The 23,901-nt window shown below is 37.2% G+C and overlaps 1 protein-coding gene across 1 annotated transcript; it reads left to right on the forward strand.

Annotated features, from left to right (window-relative positions):
- Window positions 1–417: 417 nt before the first annotated feature.
- Window positions 418–23,602, forward strand: LOC134585482 (alpha-1,4-N-acetylglucosaminyltransferase-like). The gene is made up of 2 exons (XM_063440904.1): window positions 418–882; window positions 23,039–23,602. The coding sequence occupies exons 1-2, from the start codon at window positions 418–420 to the stop codon at window positions 23,600–23,602; spliced, it is 1,029 nt and encodes a 342-aa protein (XP_063296974.1).
- Window positions 23,603–23,901: the final 299 nt, after the last annotated feature.

Genomic DNA, 23,901 nt, shown 5'->3' on the forward strand with positions numbered 1-23,901 from the left:
CATTTGAAGAGTAGTTAATCAATAACAAGTGGACCATAATGAACAGAAATCTTCCCAAATGGAAGCGTCTGATTGCTCCCTGCTCGCGCCCGCCTGTTTCGTCATATTGACGAAATAGGGGGCGCGGCTTCACGAGGCTCCCGGCGCTGGAACCAGGTTAGTAAAATCCTCTGCCTGGAGAGTCCCTTTAACCCCTTAAGGACCAAACTTCTAGAATAAAATGGAATCATGACATGTCACACATGTCATGTGTCCTTAAGGGGTTAAACAATGGAAAGCATACAATTGCAATGACATAAAATGTAAATGCCTACCAGCTTTCTAAAATGATGTTGATATTGACACTAATTTCGTTGTGAACTAATATCTCTTTTGTTCTCTCCCACAGCTGAATTAGAAATTTGCATCATTACAACAATGCTAAGCATTCTAAAGATATCTATCTTCTTGATGTTTATGGTATCTTTTGGATTCATTTTTATAATGATCATTGAACAGAGCAGCTTCCTTAGCTATTTTACATTTCTCGAAAAAATGACTTGCAACAATAATAAAAACTTTCCGAAATCAAATGGAACAACTTCTCATGTGAATCCGTCATATATTCTACGTCAAGGCAATGGAATTATATTTCTTGAGACTGGAAACAGGGCACAACCACCTTCCTTAGTGCTATGTGCAATTGAATCAGCTGCTCGTGTATATCATGATAGACCAGTAGCTTTCTTCACAAATGGATTGTCTGACATGAACTCAGAGAATGATAAGGATTCAGCACAAATGAAAATACCGATTCTTTCATCTTTTCCAAATGTCTACATTTTCCCTTTAAAACTGGAAGACACATTTAAGGATACACCACTTCTATCTTGGTATCAAAGAGTAAGTCTATTAATAGGAGAAATATATATTTAATAGATAGATTAGTGGTTCTCAACCATGGTGACATGGCTTACTGCCGTACCTCATTTCACCTTAAAGTGTGCCACAAACAAATTCTTCAGGGCTATACTAAGTTAACTGTATGGCTATAACTAAGTTAGTCCACCCATTGTTAAGTATGACAATACTTAATTTTTATTTTTTTTAAATGTGACAATTAAAAATGGGCATCCCATCTAAAAAATTAAAATAATTAAATCAGTTAAGCTACTGACTAGTAATAAGCTACTAATGAAGGTAAAAAATAGGAAATTATGTCATTAATTTTTCCTCAAGAGATTTGATCACAATTGAGATAATTTATCTCATATGGATATCCGTTATATCAAGTACAAACTTAAATTTTTTCAGGTTGATGTGAACAATTGATTAGAGATTTAACAGTTAAAAGTTGTTTTGCTAAATGTCACGTTCACATTAAATGATGTGGAACACAACTGCAGATTTCTTAGGACTTTGATCTTTTATTAAGACACTTAGATGGAACTGAGACTTCAGTTCCAGAATTACAGTTACTGTTTCTTTAAATAATAAACGGTTTGTTTCATTTAGCATTGACAAGGTTCAGAATTCATTAGAGTCCGTTATTCTTGTTAACAGTTCAAATTATAAGAGATTATATACATTGGAATTATCAGTAGCAAGAATGGTGCAGCAAAACTTAAATAGTACTTGTTTTGAGGTATTCTGTAGCAGGCTTGCTGGACAACTTGATAGCAGACTTTAGTATGAAGAAATACGATTATCTGTAGCAAGACAGGTACAGCTGAACTTGAATAATACTTGATTTGATGAAAGCTGTAGCAGGATTGCTGGACAACTTGATAGCAGACTTTAGTATGAAGAAATAAGATTATCTGTAGCAAGACAGGTACAGCTGAACTTGAATAATACTTGATTTGAGGAAAGCTGTAGCAGGATTGCTGGACAACTTGATAGCAGACTTTAGTATGAAGAAATAAGATTATCTGTAGCAAGACAGGTACAGCTGAACTTGAATAATACTTGATTTGAGGAAAGCTGTAGCAGGATTGCTGGACAACTTGATAGCAGACTTTAGTATGAAGAAATAAGATTATCTGTAGCAAGACAGGTACAGCTGAACTTGAATAATCCTTGATTTGAGGAAAGCTGTAGCAGGATTGCTGGACAACTTGATAGCAGACTTTAGTATGAAGAAATAAGATTATCTGTAGCAAGACAGGTACAGCTGAACTTGAATAATACTTGATTTGAGGAAAGCTGTAGCAGGCTTGTTGGAGAACTTGATAGCAGACTTTAGTAAGTTGAAATAAAGCTTTAGCATTGTTAGCTCTTAACTCAGAGACTGTAAGTTACTTAACTTCTAGAAGTAGAGGGATTGTGTCCCCAGCTCTCCTCAGAGGCGGTTGCTTCAGTGAATGGTTGCCGAGAGTGCTGGTAGCTGTCTGTGATGAGGAGAGATGATGGGGACTTGAATATTCCTCCAGTCCGGTCTAGTAGCGAGTGGTCGTCTCAGCGAGGTATGTGAGCCGGTGAGTTTGGCGCGGTACGCGTTTCAATAATCCAGCGTCTATCAGCTGGTGCGGTCGCATTAAATAGCAGACCGCGGCAATGGGGGTGTGGCTAAGCTCCGTCAAACCCGGAAGTATGAGGAGACATCGGGAGGCTTAAGGCCTGACACTAAATCTCCCTTGAAAAGGGGGAATACAAGTCTTGAACAGGGTAAGACATGGTAACAAATTAGGAATCAGTAATTAGGAGAGTTATAACAGATTATTATGATTATTTTGATTGCAAAGATCTATGTCTAATCATATATTTAAAGGATTTACAAAAGGAAAGTGAATCAGGGTCTCTTTTTGAGATAAGTCAGGATGAATGCTCTCTTAAACCCCAATCTAATTTTAACCCTATCTTTAGTAGAGGGGAGAAGGGAAATACATCCCAGAAATCAATTGAGAGAGACCTCATAGATCCCCAACACAATAGCAAGGGAATAAAAAAAATACTCAAACATAAATGTATGAGACAGAATGATTCTAGACAATTTTAAAAATGATACGACAGTGGTCATTATGCGGTCTGACAAAGGTGGCAACATTACTGGTGGTAATGGATGCAGTAAAGTATAAGGAAGAGGCTTTGAGGCAATTGTTGGATCCTCTCACATATGTCAAGCTGCTTGATGACCCTTGATGATCTAGAGATGAAAACTAATATATGTTGATATACAACTTCATTAAACCTGTGTTTTACTACCTCCCAAACCTCCGGTTCACCCTGTTATCTTGGGTGCTGGATCTTTAGGGGAGGGATTATCTAAATTGTTGGATCATCAATTGAAACCCCATGTACATAGAACTAAGGGCTTTCTAAAAGATGCCAAATATGTATGTGCCCAGTTAACACAGGTTGAATGTAAGAAGGATTTCAAATGGTTAAGCTTAGATGTAAGTGCTTTGTATTCATATATACCCCACTGAAAGGGAATGAATATGGTTTACACATTTTTGTTAAAGTTTTCCAGATTTATGGATGATCTGAGAAAATCCATAATTCAGAGCTTCTCGTTTGCATTGACACATAACTATTTTATGCTAAATGGAGAACACTACCTTCAAAGACGCGATACAGCCATGGGGCGAATTTTCACCAACGTATGCTAATAATTATATGATTATGTGGGAACTGTACCATGTTTTTGGGGGAATGACTACCTTCCGTTCCAACATTGTTTAGTATGGGAGATATATAGAGAATTTGCTTCTGATTTGGGTAGGGAATGAAAGATTGTCATCAGTTTGCGGATAGTCTCAATAATCCAGAATAGAATCTGTTTTCTACTAGTAATAGCAACCATTATGAAATTATTTATTTTCAATCTGTGCTTAAGGGAGACCCTATTGGACAAAGGATAATTACATCAGGAAATGCGCAGGCAAGAACACTATTCTAAGAGCAGACAGTTGCCGTTCCACGCATACTGTACATGCAATACTGCTTGGAGAGTTTATAAGATTACAGAGAAAATGCTCCACTATGGTGGCGTTTCCAGTAGAAGCAAAGGAGTTAGCAGAACATTTATTCTTAAGGGTTATTTGAGAAGACAGATTAAAAGAGACCTAGAGAGGAATTGATCATCCCTTTTGGAACCCAAAAAGTAACAAAGGAACAAACATTTCTATAGTAATAAGGAACAGAGAAATTTCACAAACATTTGTAATATAAAACATGAAGGTCAAACTGAATTACCCAAATTTTGCACAGACTTTAGTAATCATTTCAATTAAATAGTTGGAATTTTAGAAATGTTAGAAACATCTTCCAGTTTTGAGATCAGATCCCTTTTAATAGGGAATTTTGCCAATCTAAGTTTAGCAGTTTTGCCAGAAAGGCAAAATCCCTAAGAACTCTTTTATTACCAAGCTTTTTCACAACAAATACAGGACAATCCCCTGAGACCTGGCTAAAATGTCAGGGTATGTTTAAATGTGGCCTTAATGGGTGTAAATATGGTTTTCTAGTTTATAAGAGCCCACATTTCTCCTCTTTCATTACATGTATAAAATATACTCAGAAAGAGTGATCTATTTAATACCATGCAAAAAGTGTGAGAAACAATATGTTGGTCAAATAAAATGCAGATTGAAAATAAGAATAGCGGAGGATATTTATTGTATCAAAAAAGAATTCACCAAACAAATCTCTGTGTCCAAACATTTTACGACGTGTACAAAAGGAGATTTATCTTTATTCTCCTAATTAGGACCTGGGGGGAGATTTACAAAAAATACTATTAAAGAAAAAAAGATTTTTCCTTTTTGTACTTTGCAAACAAGGGCCCCACAAGGTCTGAGTATGAAGTGGAATTTAAATCTGATATTCAGACAGTAGAATTGTATTTATTTTTTATTAGGGGATAATCCTGGATGTATAACTTGATTAACATCTAGTGATTTAGGAAAATGTGTGTTATGGTTACTCAAATTCATGTTGATAAAGCATCAGCATAGATGTGAAATGCGTACAGAGCCCTCTTTGATGGTTCACCCATCTTTACAACTTACTTCCCTCCCTCCTCCCCTTCTAGCATGCACAGGGTTCTATTTGTGGATTGATATTATTATTTGTGGCATGTCTACTATTTATTCTGTATTCGCCATTTTTGATACCCTGTAATTTATGAGGTGTGCCAGCTATTTTGATGTTGTGTTTTACTTTTTTGTAAAATAGAGACGCACTATTTATGATTTACCTTGTGGATATTGCATAGATGACAGTTTAGTTTAATAAAACGTTGTCTCAAAGGGGATATGATAACATTATACAAATACATTCGGCACCAGTACAAACCATTGTGTGGAAATCTGTTCACAAACATGACTATACATAGGACACGAGGTCATGCGTTTAGACTGTAAGGTTTTTTGAGTTTTTTTTTTTTACCATATAAGAATGATAGGGATATGAAATTATCTGCCTGAAGAAGTGGTTTTATCAGAGTCTGTACAGATGTTTAAACAGCAACTAGATGCATAATTGAAAAACATAATACTCAATTATATAATTTTTATAATAATAAGTTCTTGACCCCAGAATGGCAGTCAGATTTATCCTTGGATCAAGAGTGAATTTGTTTCCTAGTTTGTTGAAAAATTGAAAGTGCTTCAAACTGGATTTTTTGGCTTCTTTTGGATGAACAGCAAAAAACAAATGGGAGGAAGGCTTAACTTGATGGACACATGTCTCTTTTCAGGCTATGTAACTAACTTTATAACTATGGTGAGTGGGGATATCAGGATGTGTCTAACAACCCTTGTAGTAATATGTGAATTATAGTGACCCTAGAGGCTTACTGCCTGCTTTTTACTATACACCCATTAAATGGTATATGTGCAATATGGGCTTCGGATGACTTCTTTTTGGATCCTGATAAGCCTTTAACAGTTGGAATGAAATTGATCCAAACGGCTTATCAGAAGCAGAAACATTTCCGATAAAACCTATTGGCTGACATTAAATCAAGGCCACTGGCTTCTACTTTATATTTTTGTATAAGCATTTTTTTAAGTGATTTAAAAAATTTGGAACACACAAGAAGGTGCATGCACAGGGTGACCAGATCCACCATATTTTCTGGGACACATATCATATTGCCTCCATGGCAGGGCCACTTAATTAAAAGATATAGGGGTAAGGTTAATTTTATAGTGTCCCCTCTCTGCTCCCACCAGTTAACCATAGCTAGGGGCTCTAATTAAAATACAAGGGGGGGGCCTAATATCCCCAGAAACCCCACATTTTGTAAAAGTAGCCAAAATACTTTAATTTACACAGTAGTAAAACAAATTAAAAGTCCACAATGCATTTCACCACAAGGGGCTTCTTCAAGTGTACATAGTATTAGGCTGGCACATATGGGGTTAAATAGGGGGGGGGGTTACATTGAGTGTTCCATTTTACTCCATTATTATTATTTTATTATTTTATTGCCTGGTATCCTAATTTAACATAGAAACACATTCTCTTATTAACTCCCAGTAGAACTAATCAAGAAATTGTTAGGTGGGGATTATTCCACCTGTCGCCCTATCCATAGAGCAGTTTATCTGCTCTGGTAATTGTGAGTAATATTCTCTTATTTATTCTTCTGGTTGATTTTATACAGTGAGCACTATTGTTGTTTATTTTTATTTTTTGGTCCACACATCACTGAAATTATTCTTCGCGTATGCTATAAGTGGGGATTATACCACTGTATGCCTTTCATACTAGAATGGGTTTAAAGATCTAAAAAAATGTGAGTAGGACCATATATACTTTTATTCCTTTTTTTTATATATTTTCTGGACATACTGCACTATTATCCTCTCCTTTTTTTCCACATATGAACCGCATCTGATATACCAACAAGAAAATTTTCCTTGAACAAGTTTGTGATTTCTCCCCTGGAAAGTATATACCATCATTTACAACCAAAAAGAGGTAAAAGCGCACACACACACCAACCGGGAGTGATTACCTTAAAGGACCACTCTAGTGCCAGGAAAGCATACTCGTTTTCCTGGCACTAGAGTGCCCTGAGGGTGCCCCCACCCTCAGGGACCCCCTCCCGCCCGGCTCTGGAAAGGGGAAAGGGGTTAAATCTTACCTTTTTCCAGCGCTGGGCGGAGAGATCTCCTCCTGCTCTCCTCCTCCGATCCTCCCCGTCGGCTGAATGCGCACGCGCGGCAAGAGCTGCGCGCGCATTCAGCCGGTCACATAGGAAAGCATTCATAATGCTTTCCTATGGACGCTTGCGTGCTCTCACTGTGATTTTCACAGTGAGAATCACGCAAGCGCCTCTAGCGGCTGTCAGTGAGACAGCCACTAGAGGACATAGGGGGAAGGCTTAACCCATTCATAAACATAGCAGTTTCTCTGAAACTGCTATGTTTATGAAAAAATGGGTTAACCCTAGAAGGACCTGGCACCCAGACCACCTCATTAAGCTGAAGTGGTCTGGGTGCCTAGAGTGGTCCTTTAAATTGGACAGATAGGTATCTCCTCCTTTATATACAATAATAAGATTCTCTATTGGAAAATCCCTATACAAAAAATATAAACACAGAGAAGAACATAGTGCAACCTGTATATTATATATAAAACAAAGGGAAATTCTGAGATGAAATCACTCACACTTTTATGAGCCGTTTAGAAGTAGGCTCAGGACTTATGCAACTTTCATGTCACTTAAATGGGACATGTGCATTTCCTTGAATCCTCAGGCCAGTTCCCCTTAGGTCTCAATGATCATCAAGTTTGGAGTCAGGAGTCAGGAGCCAGGAGCCAGGAGCCAGGAGTATCAGGATAAGTAGTTTTATTTTAACAAATAGTTAAAAGATAAATAATAAGAAGCAGTATTGCAACACAACGCGTTTCAACCAACTGTTTGTGGTCTTCCTCAGGTGCTCTTCCAAATCACAATGGATGTATCACAGTTTATATAGGGGGTAGTATTACATGCTTAATTGTTAAATCAGTAACATATGTATAGGTAATTACCCATATATGGTCCGGACCGGATATGGTCTGCCACCTCCAATATGGCTCCACATCCGGTTCGGAGGGACACACAAAATAAAATACAATAATACATAAGTAACAATAAAGCACAGTATTCTTGGTAAAAACCATCTCCCATCGTAATCAACATCCATGATATAGAAAAATCGTGTGTGACTACGGAGAGGGGAGGTATTGGAAGTCATATCGGTATTCCGTTGCCCCACTTCCGGTCACGTGTCCAAAGATGGAGTCCGTCCGTCGCGTCACTTCCGGTGACGTGTATAGCAACAGAAACCGTCCGTTTCACTTCCGGTTTCACAATTCAATAACGAAAGGAGCTCTCTTTCCTCCTCTAAGGGTGTAGTCATGTCCGTTCTTTAATTGAGGGTAAGGTGGCCATCTTAAGAGTGGGCAAACAGTCCTCATGTAAATATACTCATTTCAAGTGGCAAGTATTGCATACAAAGAAAAAGTAAAATAAAAAACACATATTAGTTACATAATTCAACATAAATTCAAATGACTATATCCCTAATAATGCTCATTCATGTAAATAATAGGGAAACTCCAATATTAAAAAGAACATAAACTAAAAGAGGTACATAGACCCAATGCAGGATCACTATGCAAGGGTAACTTAAATCCTATATTTATATAAAAGCAGCTGTCCAGCAAATTCTTGATCCCCAACTAGACAGAACAGAAAATCGAATTTTCTCCAATAAATAAATAAAATCTATAAAAATCTATTTTTTAAAAAGTTTTTTCGCTATCGAAAAAGTAGTAGGGCACTGGAGAGGCGGGGACATATCCAAAGCACTTAGTTTAAAGGAATCAAAGTGGATTTTTGAATTGCGCTCCCTTGCCCCAAAAGGTCTAAATATCGATTTTGAGATCAACAAGCTGCTATAATTGACGTCATCTAAGATTAACTAATATTTTTATTTTTTATATAGTTTTTTTATGGCCCTTTTTACTTTTTTATTAGGTTTTATAGATTTTATTTATTTATTGGAGAAAATTCGATTTTCTGTTCTGTCTAGTTGGGGATCAAGAATTTGCTGGACAGCTGCTTTTATATAAATATAGGATTTAAGTTACCCTTGCATAGTGATCCTGCATTGGGTCTATGTACCTCTTTTAGTTTATGTTCTTTTTAATATTGGAGTTTCCCTATTATTTACATGAATGAGCATTATTAGGGATATAGTCATTTGAATTTATGTTGAATTATGTAACTAATATGTGTTTTTTATTTTACTTTTTCTTTGTATGCAATACTTGCCACTTGAAATGAGTATATTTACATGAGGACTGTTTGCCCACTCTTAAGATGGCCACCTTACCCTCAATTAAAGAACGGACATGACTACACCCTTAGAGGAGGAAAGAGAGCTCCTTTCGTTATTGAATTGTGAAACCGGAAGTGAAACGGACGGTTTCTGTTGCTATACACGTCACCGGAAGTGACGCGACGGACGGACTCCATCTTTGGACACGTGACCGGAAGTGGGGCAACGGAATACCGATATGACTTCCAATACCTCCCCTCTCCGTAGTCACACACGATTTTTCTATATCATGGATGTTGATTACGATGGGAGATGGTTTTTACCAAGAATACTGTGCTTTATTGTTACTTATGTATTATTGTATTTTATTTTGTGTGTCCCTCCGAACCGGATGTGGAGCCATATTGGAGGTGGCAGACCATATCCGGTCCGGACCATATATGGGTAATTACCTATACATATGTTACTGATTTAACAATTAAGCATGTAATACTACCCCCTATATAAACTGTGATACATCCATTGTGATTTGGAAGAGCACCTGAGGAAGACCACAAACAGTTGGTTGAAACGCGTTGTGTTGCAATACTGCTTCTTATTATTTATCTTTTAACTATTTGTTAAAATAAAACTACTTATCCTGATACTCCTGGCTCCTGGCTCCTGGCTCCTGACTCCTGACTCCAAACTTGATGATCATTGAGACCTAAGGGGAACTGGCCTGAGGATTCAAGGAAATGCACATGTCCCATTTAAGTGACATGAAAGTTGCATAAGTCCTGAGCCTACTTCTAAACGGCTCATAAAAGTGTGAGTGATTTCATCTCAGAATTTCCCTTTGTTTTATATATAATATACAGGTTGCACTATGTTCTTCTCTGTGTTTATATTTTTTGTATAGGGATTTTCCAATAGAGAATCTTATTATTGTATATAAAGGAGGAGATACCTATCTGTCCAATTTAAGGTAATCACTCCCGGTTGGTGTGTGTGTGCGCTTTTACCTCTTTTTGGTTGTACATGTTTCTTTAAGTATATATAGTGGTGATATACTTGGTTTTGGCTGCACCATCCACCTATTTGACCCTTGAGCGCCACATCTATACCGTTTTCTGTTACCTATATACCATCATTGTTTATTGGACTTTCTATCTTGGACATATATTAACATTTTATATTTTATTTTCTATTTATATTATTTGTTTTTAAGGCATCTTATGTTGGTTATAGTATCCTCACCAGTGTATTTTTAGAGTGGTGCTAATCCTCTACACTTTTTTCTATTTTGTACTTGACTCGAGAGTTTTGTGAAATGCCTGCAAGAGACAGGTGATCAGCCGATACAATAGTGACCCATGGGACGTGAATACAAGTGAGGAAAAACTGGTAAGTTGCAGCAGTAGTAGATGATGATGACTGGACTTTTTTTACAATGTGGCAGGTAGCTTTTTTTTTATCAGAAAAACATCTGACCGAGTGACCTGCCCAGCAAGGACCCCAGGCAATTGCTGCCACCACTATCAGGTATAATTCAAATAGGGCCAATGTTTTAGAGAAACCTGGTAGGGACTTGACTTTATTAGGCCAAGAACCTCAGAGCCACTGATTGCCACAGAAAGCTGTGAAACCTGCATTGGCAACAGCATCTGTCCAGAGTGTGAGGTAAGTGTCGAAAATTGGATGGATAAACATGGCTTCCCCGTTCCATGCAGTCAGAAGATTGCGCCACATTAGTAAGTTAGCAGTCGTGGGCGGATCTAAAGTGATGGGGCTATTGTCTGATGGAAGGTCAGGGAACCAACTGAGAAGTCGGGAATGGAATAATCCTCAAAGAGAGGTGTGGATAGGAAGTAGTTTAAATGCATTGACAGTATCTGTTTTACTGAGCCAAGCACCACCGCCACTGCAAGAATGTCCCAGATGGCATTATCGAGTAGCTTATTGTAGTTTATTGCAGGAATAATTCTTATGAGGGTATGCGGGAGTTAAGACTAGGTACCGTGGAGGAATGAGGGGCATATCGGTCAATGATTAAATTGTGTTTATGTAAGTGATTATCCCAATAGGATTTTTCCTCCAAGAAGTAAATGGAGGTGACCTAAAAGGCCTGAAAACAAATCCCTGTTTTAACTCAATCTTGATCAGTTTGTCAACCAATTCTGGATCTGCTAGCGCAGTCTGCAAATTATTGCATTCTAACATACCAGATGGCAAGTGGGTAATACCCGTGTGAAAACCCTGTGATAACCCTTCAAAGAGAAAATTAACCATGTGTTTTAACCAAGTGTTGTGAGGGGTGATACCGTAACAGTTCAGCAAAACACATAACATTAAAACGTCCGGTAAAAGACTATGGGAAAAGGAACAAAGACTGCACCGATGGACAGCAAGTCAGGAGCCAGGACCATGGGGACACCGGTAAGTTCAGTAACATGGTGACTTATGAGTGACCGGAAATTGTCACACTCAATTCGCCAGGCCAAAACGGTATGTGAGAGAGGATTGGAGGCCTAAGCCCCTCACATAACTACAGGCCCAGCTTTAATATATATATATATATATATATATATCTCCCACACATATTCATAGGTATGTCCCTTCTCGGTCTCTCCGCTCTGCCCATGACCACCTCCTGTCTCTTGTTCGCACCCGTACGGCCAACTCACGATTGCAGGACTTGGCGGCTCCCTTCCTATGGAATAGCCTGCCTACCGCCATCAGACTCTCCCCTAGTCTTGCATCTTTTAAGAAGTTCCTTAAAACCCATCTCTTTAGGAAAGCTAAAATAAAATACAAGAAGTGGAGTGATATTTAGGCAATCAGCACCTTCCCACATGCAACCACAATTTTGGAGGTGAAAGAGTGTTTATACTTATACTTCTTAATTGATAGCAATCCTACATCCAAGGTCATATGGTACATGGAAAAAATTAATTAAGGATAGTGCAGATCTATATGCACAGTGTTCAGATTGCACCTTTGCACACAGTGCTAATTAACACATATATTATATATACTTATTAAGTGAAAAATAGTTATGTAAAAATGTATTAGTACATGTTACGCTACTAGGGGTGATTTGGATTGGAACTCAACTGCAGCTTGTAAACTCCCTAATTACAATAGTGAAGAAATGGAGAATCCTTAAGTATCAATACTATAGCTTTAAGAAAATAGAGAATCTCTGGTAACTTGATTCAACCAAAGTTTTAATAAGTGTTAAACTTAAATGAATTGCATTTAGGCAATAATCCAATAAGAAGAAGTGCAAGTAATCAACAACACAAAGTTTATTATTAAGTATTTCTTCAGAGATCCATTAAGTAACATTCATGAGTAACATTTAACCCCTTAAGGACACATGACGTGTGAGACACGTCATGATTCCCTTTTATTCCAGAAGTTTGGTCCTTAAGGGGTTAAGCTCATGAGAATAACCTTCAATAGGAACAATAATCAAGTAGCTGAGAATATCTGCAAAGCAAGAACAGTTCATAGTGAATAAGCATGATGGGAGTTGTCCTTCATGTGATTAGTAACTTGAAGCACTGAATGTATTTGCAAAGCAAGAAACAGTTCATAGTGAATAAACATGATGGGAGTTGTCCTTCATGAGATTAGTAACTTGTAGCAATGAAGGTTTGAGTAAGCAAGCATTAGTTCATTAATAAATGATATTGTAGACAAATAGCTGAACGATATACTTAAGGTTAATATGGGTAGTCCTCCATTAGTTCAGAGATATGGTCCAGTTGTAAAGTATCAAAGTATCCGTTCTCCAGTAATCCTTTATGGTATGCAGCAATCCTTGCATTTGCTCAAAGGCTGGAACGGCTTGTCTGAGCTTGTGGAGAGGCAAGTCCGGTGCAAGTAGATCCCAGTAGCTGAGCCTGTGGAGCCCGCGGTCTCGCGGAGGCAGCTCACACGTTAGCTCACACAATCAATCACCAAGCACCCTCCCTCTGGCCCAGTCTCCAAAAATACCATCAGAGCTGTGTCAGAGGGGGGCAGGATCCGGCTCCTCACAGCTGAGTGCCGAACCCGGAAGTGTTACTCCATGACAGTATATCACAATAAAACAAATTAAAAATATAGATGCACAGTATAAAATACAATACAAAGCCCTCTGAGAATGGCGAAACGCGCAGACAGACAGTGTAAGCACGTACACAAAGTGGGGGAAGCCAAGCAGAAGTCGGAAGAAGCCGTGAGAATTAAACGGCGTCCACATTACAATGCATCAACTGGCGAACTAGACTTCAACTACCAACACTTTACCAAGTCAGCATTGGATGTAGGATCGCTATCAATTAAGAAGTATCAGTATAAACACTCTTTCATCTCCAAAATTGTGGTTGCATGTGGGAAGGGGCTGATTGCCTAAATATCGCTCCACTTCTTGTATTTTATTTTATGTTGGGTGTTATGATAATGTGGTGAAGGGAACACATTTGAAGTGTTGTAGCTAGAAGATATACTACTTTTCTCACAGAGTTGAACACTATTAAAAAAAAAAATTCTATCTGCTCTAAAAAAAAGCGTTACTAGAGCTATTCAGCGCTCCGATAACACCTAACTTTACATCTTTAGGAAAGCTAATGGCCTCCCAGACTAACCTCTACCTCAGATACCTGTCTCTTGCTCTCTCCTAAAGGGCAGTACTCTACTCTCTCCTCCAGCTCTGCCTCACTCCTACCTTTTTTTATTGCAATTTCCTGTCCTATTGTGTTTTACACCCTACCTCCTATAATTTAATCTTGTTTTGAGCAGGGTCCTCTTCAACTTATTGTTCCTGTAAGTTTTTTTGTAATTGTCCTAGTTATAGTTAAATCCCCCCTCTCATAATATTGTAAAGCGCTACGGAATCTGTTGGCACTACATAAATGGCAATAATATTAATAATAATAATATATATATATATATATATATATATATATATATATACATATACAGTTTTAAATTCTATGTATATATTTACGTAATATTTTATTACAAATAAGTAATTTTATTGCTTACTATTTAAAGGGACCTGACAAAAGAAATAAATTCACACCTCTGAAGAAACACTCCAGATGTGTGAATAGTAACTGGAAATAAAGCTGAATGAAATAATATCAAAAGTAGAAAATAAAAGTGCTTATAAATCCTCCAGCAAAAGGTCAAAAACAATCAATACATAAATCACTACAGCTTAGTAGCTGTACCTCCCTAATGTCTATGATAATTGGTGTTTGATCAGACTCCTGACTTTAATGTTATATTCGATGTCAATGTCTGAAAAAAATGAAAATACGAATGTCATAGACTACAATTCTGGTCTAACACAGCACTGCATCAATATATCCAATATACAGGGCAGCCTAACAGCAATATATAATATAATGCTGCTGCCTAATTAATCAGATAGTGCTGTGTTATTCATGTAACTACGAGGGGTGAAAATGACCTGTTAAATATTGTGCAGCAGGCATACCACTTGTGTAACTGTGTATGGGATTGTATTCGTCATATAAATGCCCAACAGATACATTCTATCGAGTCCGCTGAAATAGACAGTAAAAATAGCAACATTACTGTCAAAAAAACTCACGGACCGGTAGTGGCTGCCTGTGATACTTAGTATAAAGGCAGGTATTCATGAATTTACTACCCCGTTAGTACAAAAAAAGAATCATACAGGAGGGAAAGGAAAAGAACAAATTAGAACGTGCTAATGTGCAGGACCATACTTAGAATGTTGGTCCCTGCACATGGTGACAGTGTGCCCTGTGAAGTGAAGAAAAGAAGGAAAACCCGACGCGTGTTTCGGTGCCGCTAACGTGCACCTTCGTCAGGGGCTGAAAGTTTACTGACAGCTGGGTTACTCTTTTATACATGTCTACTGCTACTGATTCAAATGTGCACCAATCAATAATTAGAGAATCGGCGCCAAAAATGCCGATAATATATTATGCAAATTAACCTTTTGAAAGGTCCAATCAAAAGCGAGGCTCCTACTGCTGACTTGGTTGGCTGCCGATAGATTCGGCAGTTTAACCCTCTCATTCCCGGTAGAGCAAAATCGTATCCTTAGAGTAAACATTATATGGGATTATAACTTGACGAATACTTTTATATTGATCCATATCCATAGTTCCAGGATTCCTAGTACATAGTCAGTTATTATCCAAGTTATCCTATATCTTAGCCCTTCAGAATATGTTATACAGTGAATAATTATAAGTTTTAAACTTAAGCTCAATACCGGATAAATTGAGCCTCTAAAAAGAGATTCCGGATTAAAAGTCCGTACATATATTGATCTCTAGCCCACAGATTGCTTAGTAAAAAGTTCTAAGATACCACCTAAAGCTTGATAGCGTTACACTGAGCATCTCTATAGATGAATAGAGAATGGATATATAAGGTGAGAGAAGAGGAGAAATAGATCTATGGATAGGGCAAATCTACCCACTCCACAGACTAAACACCTTTATTGACACTCCAGCGGTGTCATTTGGGGCTTAACCCCTATTACTGAAATAACAAAATAAATAAATTCACACCTCTGAAGAAACACTCCAGATGTGTGAATAGTAACTGAAAATAAAGATGAATGAAATAATATCAAAAGTAGAAAATAGCTTAGTAGCTGTACCTCCCTAATGTCTATGATAATTGGTGTTTGATCAGACTCCTGACTTTAATGTTATATTCGATGTCAATGTCTGAAAAAATGAAAATACAAATGTCATAGACTACAATTCTGGTCTTACACAGCACTGCATCAATATATCCAATATACAGGGCAGCCTAACAGCAATATATAATATAATGCTGCTGCCTAATTAATCAGATAGTGCTGTGTTATTCATGTAACTATGAGGGGATGAAAATGACCTGTTAAATATTGTGCAACAGGCATACCACTTGTGTAACTGGGTCACAATGGGTCCAAGGAAGGGTGACGTTGACAAAAAACTCTTGCAGCGAGAGAGTATCTATAAACTCAAGACCTTATCTCCCTTAGGCTTGAATGAGGGGTTTTCCTTTACTCCCTTTATTACAGACTAGAACCTGACCTTCTAACCTAATGAGCACGCCACTTTTAAATTTCTTTATTGTATATATTGTAAATACTACTATTATTATTATTTTTTGCTTAAAACTATTTATCCAGTAAGTAAGGGTACTGTATCTTTAAATGCTATCTGATGAAGCTCAGTGACGGCTCCCGATAGTCCTAGATTGTATGCGATTGACTCATGATTTTTTTATATTATGTGTGCTTGAAAGGCTTATAACTGACATAGGTAAGGATGGTATTAGAGACCTAGTAAGGTGGTATTTTATATTACCTTAGCACACAATCCCAACACTGTTGGACATATATACATTTATTTTTTTGTGTCTGTTTGCTTAATTCTGGGGTATACAAAAAGTTATCCCTATTGGTTAGCTTCTCGAATCCACTTTGATATCCGTTTTCAGGATGCTATAGAAGGCTATCTTGTAGTAGATGTATATATATATACACGTCTTGCCACGCAATAGTGGTAATTTGTCCTTGAGGGAATTAAGAGAGTAGCTAAATGTATCCCTCTCACGACAACCTTTCCCCTTTTCTGATCTAATTTTCTAAACGGGCAACATTAATATGGGTCCAGTAAGAGTACATACAGACAAGAGTATCATAAATTCCTTCAGGATCTTGATTGGACAGTATACATTTGTCTGTATATTATTCACAGTGTATTTTCTAATATTAACACTGTTCGGCAGACTAATGTTACGTCCTATTGAAACAACCTATTAATGGGTACCTCTTCTCTCTCCTTATATATACATTCTCTATTCATCTATAGAGATGCTCAGTGTAACGCTATCGAGCTTTAGGTGGTATCTTAGAGCTATTTACTAAGCAATCTGTGGGCTAGAGATCAATATATGTACGGACTTTATCCGGTATTGAGCTTAAGTTTAAAACTTATAATTATTTACTGTATAACACATTCTGAAGGGCTAAGATATAGGATAACTTGGATGATAACTGACTATGTACTAAGAATCCTCGAACTATGGATATGGATCAATATAAAGGTATTCGTCAAGTTATAATCCCATATAACTTTTACTCTAAGGATACGATTTTGCTCTACCGGGAATGAGAGGGTTAAACTGCCGAATCTATCGGCAGCCAACCAAGTCAGCAGTAGGAGCCTCGCTTTTGATTGGACCTTTCAAAAGGTTAATTTGCATAATAAATTATCGAAATTTTTTGCGACGATTCTCTGATTATTGATTGGTGCACATTTGAATCAGTAGCAGTAGACATGTATAAAACAGTGACCCAGCTGTCAGTAAACTTTCAGCCCCTGACGAAGGTGCACGTTAGCGGCACCGAAATGCGCGTCGGGTTTTCCTTCTTTTCTTCACTTCACAGGGCACACTGTCACCATGTGCAGGGACCAACATTCTAAGTATGGTCCTGCACATTAGCACGTTCTAATTTGTTCTTTTCCTTTCCCTCCTGTATGATTCTTTTTTTGTACTAACGGGGTAGTAAATTCATGTATACCTGCCTTTATACTAAGTATCACAGGCAGCCACTACCGGTCCGTGAGTTTTTTTGACAGTAATGTTGCTATTTTTACTGTCTATTTCAGCGGACTCAATAGAATGTATCTGTAGGGCATTTATATGACGAATACAATCCCATACACAGTTACACAAGTGGTATGCCTGTTGCACAATATTTAACGGGTCATTTTCACCCCTCGTAGTTACATGAATAACACAGCATTATCTGATTAATTAGGCAGCAGCATTATATTATATATTGCTGTTATGCTGCCCTGTATATTGGATAAATTGATGCAGTGCTGTGTTAGACCAGAATTGTAGTCTATGACATTTGTATTTTCATTTTTTTCAGACATTGACATTGAATATAACATTAAAGTCAGGAGTCTGATCAAACACCAATTATCATAGACATTAGGGAGGTACAGCTACTAAGCTATTTTCTACTTTTGATATTATTTCATTCAGCTTTATTTCCAGTTACTATTCACACATCTGGAGTTTTTCTTCAGAGGTTTGAATTTATTTCTTTTGTTATTTCAGTAATAGTGGTTAAGCCCCAAATGACACCGCTGGAGTGTCAATAAAGGTGTTTAGTCTGTGGAGTGGGTAGATTTGCCCTATCTATAGATCTATTTGTTGTTTTTTTGAGTATTTTGAGTATTTAAAGGGACCTGCCTGACAACCAAGGCAGAAAGTCTAGATAATTTAGTTTGCAAGCCTTATGTATAGGTTTCAAGTTTTTTTTCAAGGTGTTTTCGAGAGTTACAGGGTCAAATATAAGTCTTGCAATACAGTTTTTTCATATTGAAATTTCCCAGATGTTGCATGTGAGACAGTATGGTAGTTTAGGAATGAGAATTACACCCATGATGGCATACCATTTGCAAAAGTAGACAACTACAGTTATTGCAAATTGGGTATGTCCAGTCCCTTTTAGTAGCCACTTTGTCACAAACACCGGCCAAAATTTGCTTTCATATTTTTTTGTTTTTTTAATTTGGTTTTATTCACTGCAATAGTCAGATCTTACCTACAGAGAAAAACACTCCACATATGTGCATAACACATCACAGAAGTAAACATAACAGGCTCTGTGTCTGGGGTCAATTTAGGAGTATAAATGCATCAACCGCAGTTTAAAGTCTAAAGTATCACATTACCATGTTGAACTAAGTACAGGCCATGGTTTACCTTTGCAGAGTTAAAAACGTATCATAGAATGATAAGGCGTAAGAATTGTGAAATAGAAGTCAATAAAACAAACATTAAAAACATTTGCTTGTGACACCAAGCAAGTAAAGAAACAGGCTCACTCTGAGTCGTTGTTCAGATATCACTATAAAACCTATATTCCTTTTATACTATAAAGTGTATACAATAGTTCGAGAGAACAATGTGGCTCTAAGTCAGACCTTTTGTTACTGACTGTAAAGTCTACTATATAATGGATGGATATGCCCACGTGTCAGGAGGCATATGTGGGCATCTACAGCGAGGTGAGTAAATATAGGTCCCTACCTGTAAAACTGAGAGACTAGGTAGAGGAAGATCCGGCATGTAGATTGCCCACCCCTTATTCCCTGCAGAGTGGAGGGGTCGACAAACAGAGTGCCTGTGCAATTTGAAATTGGAAAGGGTGGTTGAGGTAGTGAAGATATTTCAGAAGAAGTCCAATATGCATTCCCAGTAAGGCCGTATGAGGTCACATCGCACCAAAGGTGGAACATAGAGCCTTCCACTTTAGTGCACCTCCAGCATTGGTTGCTCAGCTACAGGAAGTGCTCATGTAGGAACATTCGGGTTTTGTACCACATAATCACTTTTTTCTAATATGCTTCACGTCTGTGTAGGCTAGCTGATTATGAACTAATTCTGCCTTGGAGATAAGCCCAGTCCCTATCTGAGAGCTGGGTATGCATGGACGCGCACCATTTCCTTCAAACATGGTCTGGAGTCATCATTATGAAAAATACAATCAGGCACAATTTGCCTTTTTACTCTATGCATCAAAAGCAAACTTAACTGAACAATTTCACAGTACATGGATACGTATAGGCAGAGGTAAAAAAGATTAGGCTATACAAGCACTGCCACTGCTCAATTCAGGCCATATGCATCTGGATAGAATTGCCAGTGTCTTTAGTGGCACCTGAAATTTTTTCTCTTCTATTTTGGTGATTCTTGCCACCTAGGATGTTGCGTAACAGTGCAATAGGTTGCCAAGCCTGTCCAGTCATCCACAGAATCCTCCATCAAGTTAAGCTCTTTCTGGAATACAAAAACATCCGCCGGAGTTGTTCTAGAGTGGACTTTGCCTGGGTGCGTCACAGTTAGTGCAAAGGGATAGTTCCATCTGAACGTTAGGCCTCTCTCTAGCAAAGCTTTGGTGACAATTTTGAGGGCTATTTGAGCCTGCAGAGTAGCTTGGGTGAGGTCAGGGAAGAGTAGGATCTGTATTCCTTTGAAGATAAGATCAGTCTGTAGCTGTGCCTTCCTAAGGATATCTTCCTTTGATGTATAGTGGTGTAGGCAACAGATGATATCTCTAGGCTTGTCTGTCGGATAGATTTTGGCCTTATGGCCCGATGTGCATGGTTAAATTTAACTCTGTGTCTGACAGTCATTGTAAAATTTGGTAAGATCTTCCGTTTCCACACTGGGACATACATTATTCCTCCTGCCCGTATTATCAATATCAAGCTTTCTGTGAAAGAACAGGATTGCAGCATTCTGCTTTTGTAAGAACTCATTAACTTCTGTCCACTGAGTAATTGACCTCTCCCTCCTCAAGGGCCTGGACTCATTGCCCCAGGTGCTGTACCTCTGTGTCAATGGCCTGCAGCTTCTCCCCTACCTTGGATTCCAGTTTGTGGACCTAGTTCTGTAAAGAATCTCCTCAGTGAGGCTTTGTGCGGTACATGTGATGCCGAGGGAGTAATGCCGGCGGTAGCTCAGGTTTTTTGGATGCCATAGCAGTTTTTTTGGTAGTCAGGGTATGCCTAAGGGACCCAGGTTGCTGCAGAGCTCCTCTAGCATGAGTGTATACACTATAACGGTCAGGCCACACCCCCTTTATATTTGTTTCTTGAATTTTTCACAAACAAATATGAACGTTAACATTAGGCAGTGTTTGTGACTAAGTGGCTAATAGAAAAGACTTGACATACCCCATTTGGGTTGTCTATTTTGCAAATGGAATGCCATCATGGGGGCAATTCTCATTCCTGGTCAATCATACGGTTTCATAGGCATAACCAGTCTGGCAAATTATGTGTATAAACAAAACAATATAACGTGCTACATTTGGCCCTGTAACTTAACAAAAACACCATAAAATCTGTACATGTGCAGTGCTGTTTTACTTGTGAGTAAATTGTTTGTGAATAAAAATATGTGTATTTTATTGTAGAAACATCAAACAGGATTATGACATTCACAGTTAAAATGCCATGCAGAACTAAAAAAAAATAAAATTTCTTAATTTCTCACATTTTCTTAGATTTTATTCATATAAAACGACGAATCATATATGAATACTTGATGAGAAATGAAAGCCCTGTTTATCCTGACCAAAATGATATATAATAAGTGTAGGTGCACTTCATATGAAAGAGGTGAATTTTGGTTGTACAGAAATATCAAATTTCAGGTTTTGTTTTGATCAGAACTTTTCCAATTGCCTATGTCCTCAAGGGGTTAAAATTGGATGATGTTTTGATATTTAAAAATACTGGAGCATGATCTATCAGGATGATTGGGTCTATTTTAGAATTAATAACATGATCTAAAATATTAGATTGGACCAAAAATAGATCATCTGTCTGATGAACATGTGAGGAGTAGGTATAATCCCTAGACCCTAGGTTCAAAGTTCTCCAGCAATTATAAAGTTAATTCCTAATCAAAAAATCATTAACACTTTGAGAGGATGAGTTCAGTTTTGGGCCTCAATTAATTTTATTATTGATACTTTTATCTAGTTTCAGATTAGAAACACAATTGAAATCTCCGCCAATAATTAAATTACAACAAACCATTTTTTTGATTTTGGAAATGCATTCAGGAAACCCATAAAAATGAATTAGGTGCATAAATATTAACAAGTGTATAAACTGTATAGTTTAACTTTGCAATGAACAATAGGAATCAACATTCTTGGTTGATTTCTGAATGAATATAATCAAATTTAAGATTTTTAGAAAAAAGATATTCTACCCTTTTTCTTTTACGTTTTCCCATGACTTACACCTAAGTGACATCCATTAAAATAATGCCCCCAGGAGTTCTGCTTTGACACTGCAGCCGTTATACAACAACCACCATAAAAAACATACCATCCAATACATACAAATTTGAAATTTCTTTCCATGTTCCAAACACAAAAGTTGAATATATTTTCATATTCAAACACATACCTGCAACGTTTTTACGCTGGTAGTGAGGATTGTTGGACAACTGGGGGAGAATATGTACTATAATTGGAAATAATTTCCAAAGGAAAGTCCAGAAAGATTAAAAAAAACGAAATAAAAAATTTCTCTATAAAATAAAGAAAATAACAGTTGATCAATGTTACATACCAATAACAATATATGTTTCTTCTGAGCAAATCCATTGTTCAAAGAAATTGATCCAATTCAAAATCTAAGATCACTTCAATATTATAAAGTTACACAATTTTTATATATATCATGGAAAAGCACTGATACCTTTTAGGATAAGAATATTATATCATACAAAGGTAGAAGCTTTGGCAATGCATTGAAAATAACTTCAGTTCAATATTGCACACCATAGAATTACTCATTGTTTAAGTAGATCATAGAAATATACCTATACCTTTTAGGATTAGCACCTATATATAGCCTTTTGGGGTTAGGGTGTTATACAGTACCAAAGGAGTAGCTTCAGCATTGCATTGAAAATATCTCCCATTCAATATTGCACATCAAAGAATTATACATTACTTGGATGGATCATAGAAATACAAATATACCTCTTAAAACAAAAATTAGGGTGCTATAAAGTACAAGAAAAAAAAGTTTTAGTGTATAGATCATTTTATTAATAACATTTTGTTTAAAACTTTTTGAAGATGTTATACATATATATATATAGATATATATATATATATATTTAATCAGCTAAAAAGAAGATGATGAGTATTATTTTAAAACCTTTTTACAATTGATGTTTATTTCTATTTGTAGGTTAAAGGTACATATGAATCTTATTGGGTCAACATCATTTCAGATGGCTGCAGATTGGCCCTTAATTGGAAACATGGAGGGATTTATATGGACACAGATGTCATATCTATTCGACCCATTGCAGTAAAAAACTTTCTCGCAGAACAATCCTCACAATTTTTAAACAATGGTGTTTTTGGACTATCTCCAAGACACACTTTTGCTTGGCATGCCATGGAAGATTTTGTAAAGAACTATAATGGAGCAATATGGGGACATCAGGGTCCTCAGCTGTTCACACGTGTTCTGAAGAAATTTTGTGACATATCAAAGTTTACAGCAATTGAAGATGCGATTTGTGGAAATATCTCCTACTTCCACCCACAATGTTTCTACCCTATACCACCCCCTAGTTGGAGAAAATACTTTGAGACTTGGGACAAGTTTCCAACATTCAATGACAGCTATGGGCTGCATCTATGGAATAAAAAGAATAGTGAACATATGACTATGGTTCCTGGGAGTAACACATTGGTAGAGCATCTCTACCAACAATACTGTCCGACCATTTACAGAGCTGTTTAGAAAAATGAGAGCAATCCTTGTTAACCATGATTAAATATAACATAGACACATACAATTATTTATATATTTTTACATAATTATTATTCAGGTAATAATAATAAAATAATAGAAGGAATTGTTTTCCCTAGAATTGAAACAAATTGTGCTGTAGGAAAACAAAATGTAACATATTATTGGGTAGCCTGCACATACATACATACATACATACATACATACATACATACATATACACACACACATACTTTTTAAAGTAAAGCATAATCCACAGCAATCAGCGTTTCAGTCCCCACTCAAGACTT

This window comes from Pelobates fuscus, chromosome 2 (genome assembly GCF_036172605.1).
Source record: "Pelobates fuscus isolate aPelFus1 chromosome 2, aPelFus1.pri, whole genome shotgun sequence".
Lineage (NCBI taxonomy): Eukaryota > Metazoa > Chordata > Amphibia > Anura > Pelobatidae > Pelobates > Pelobates fuscus.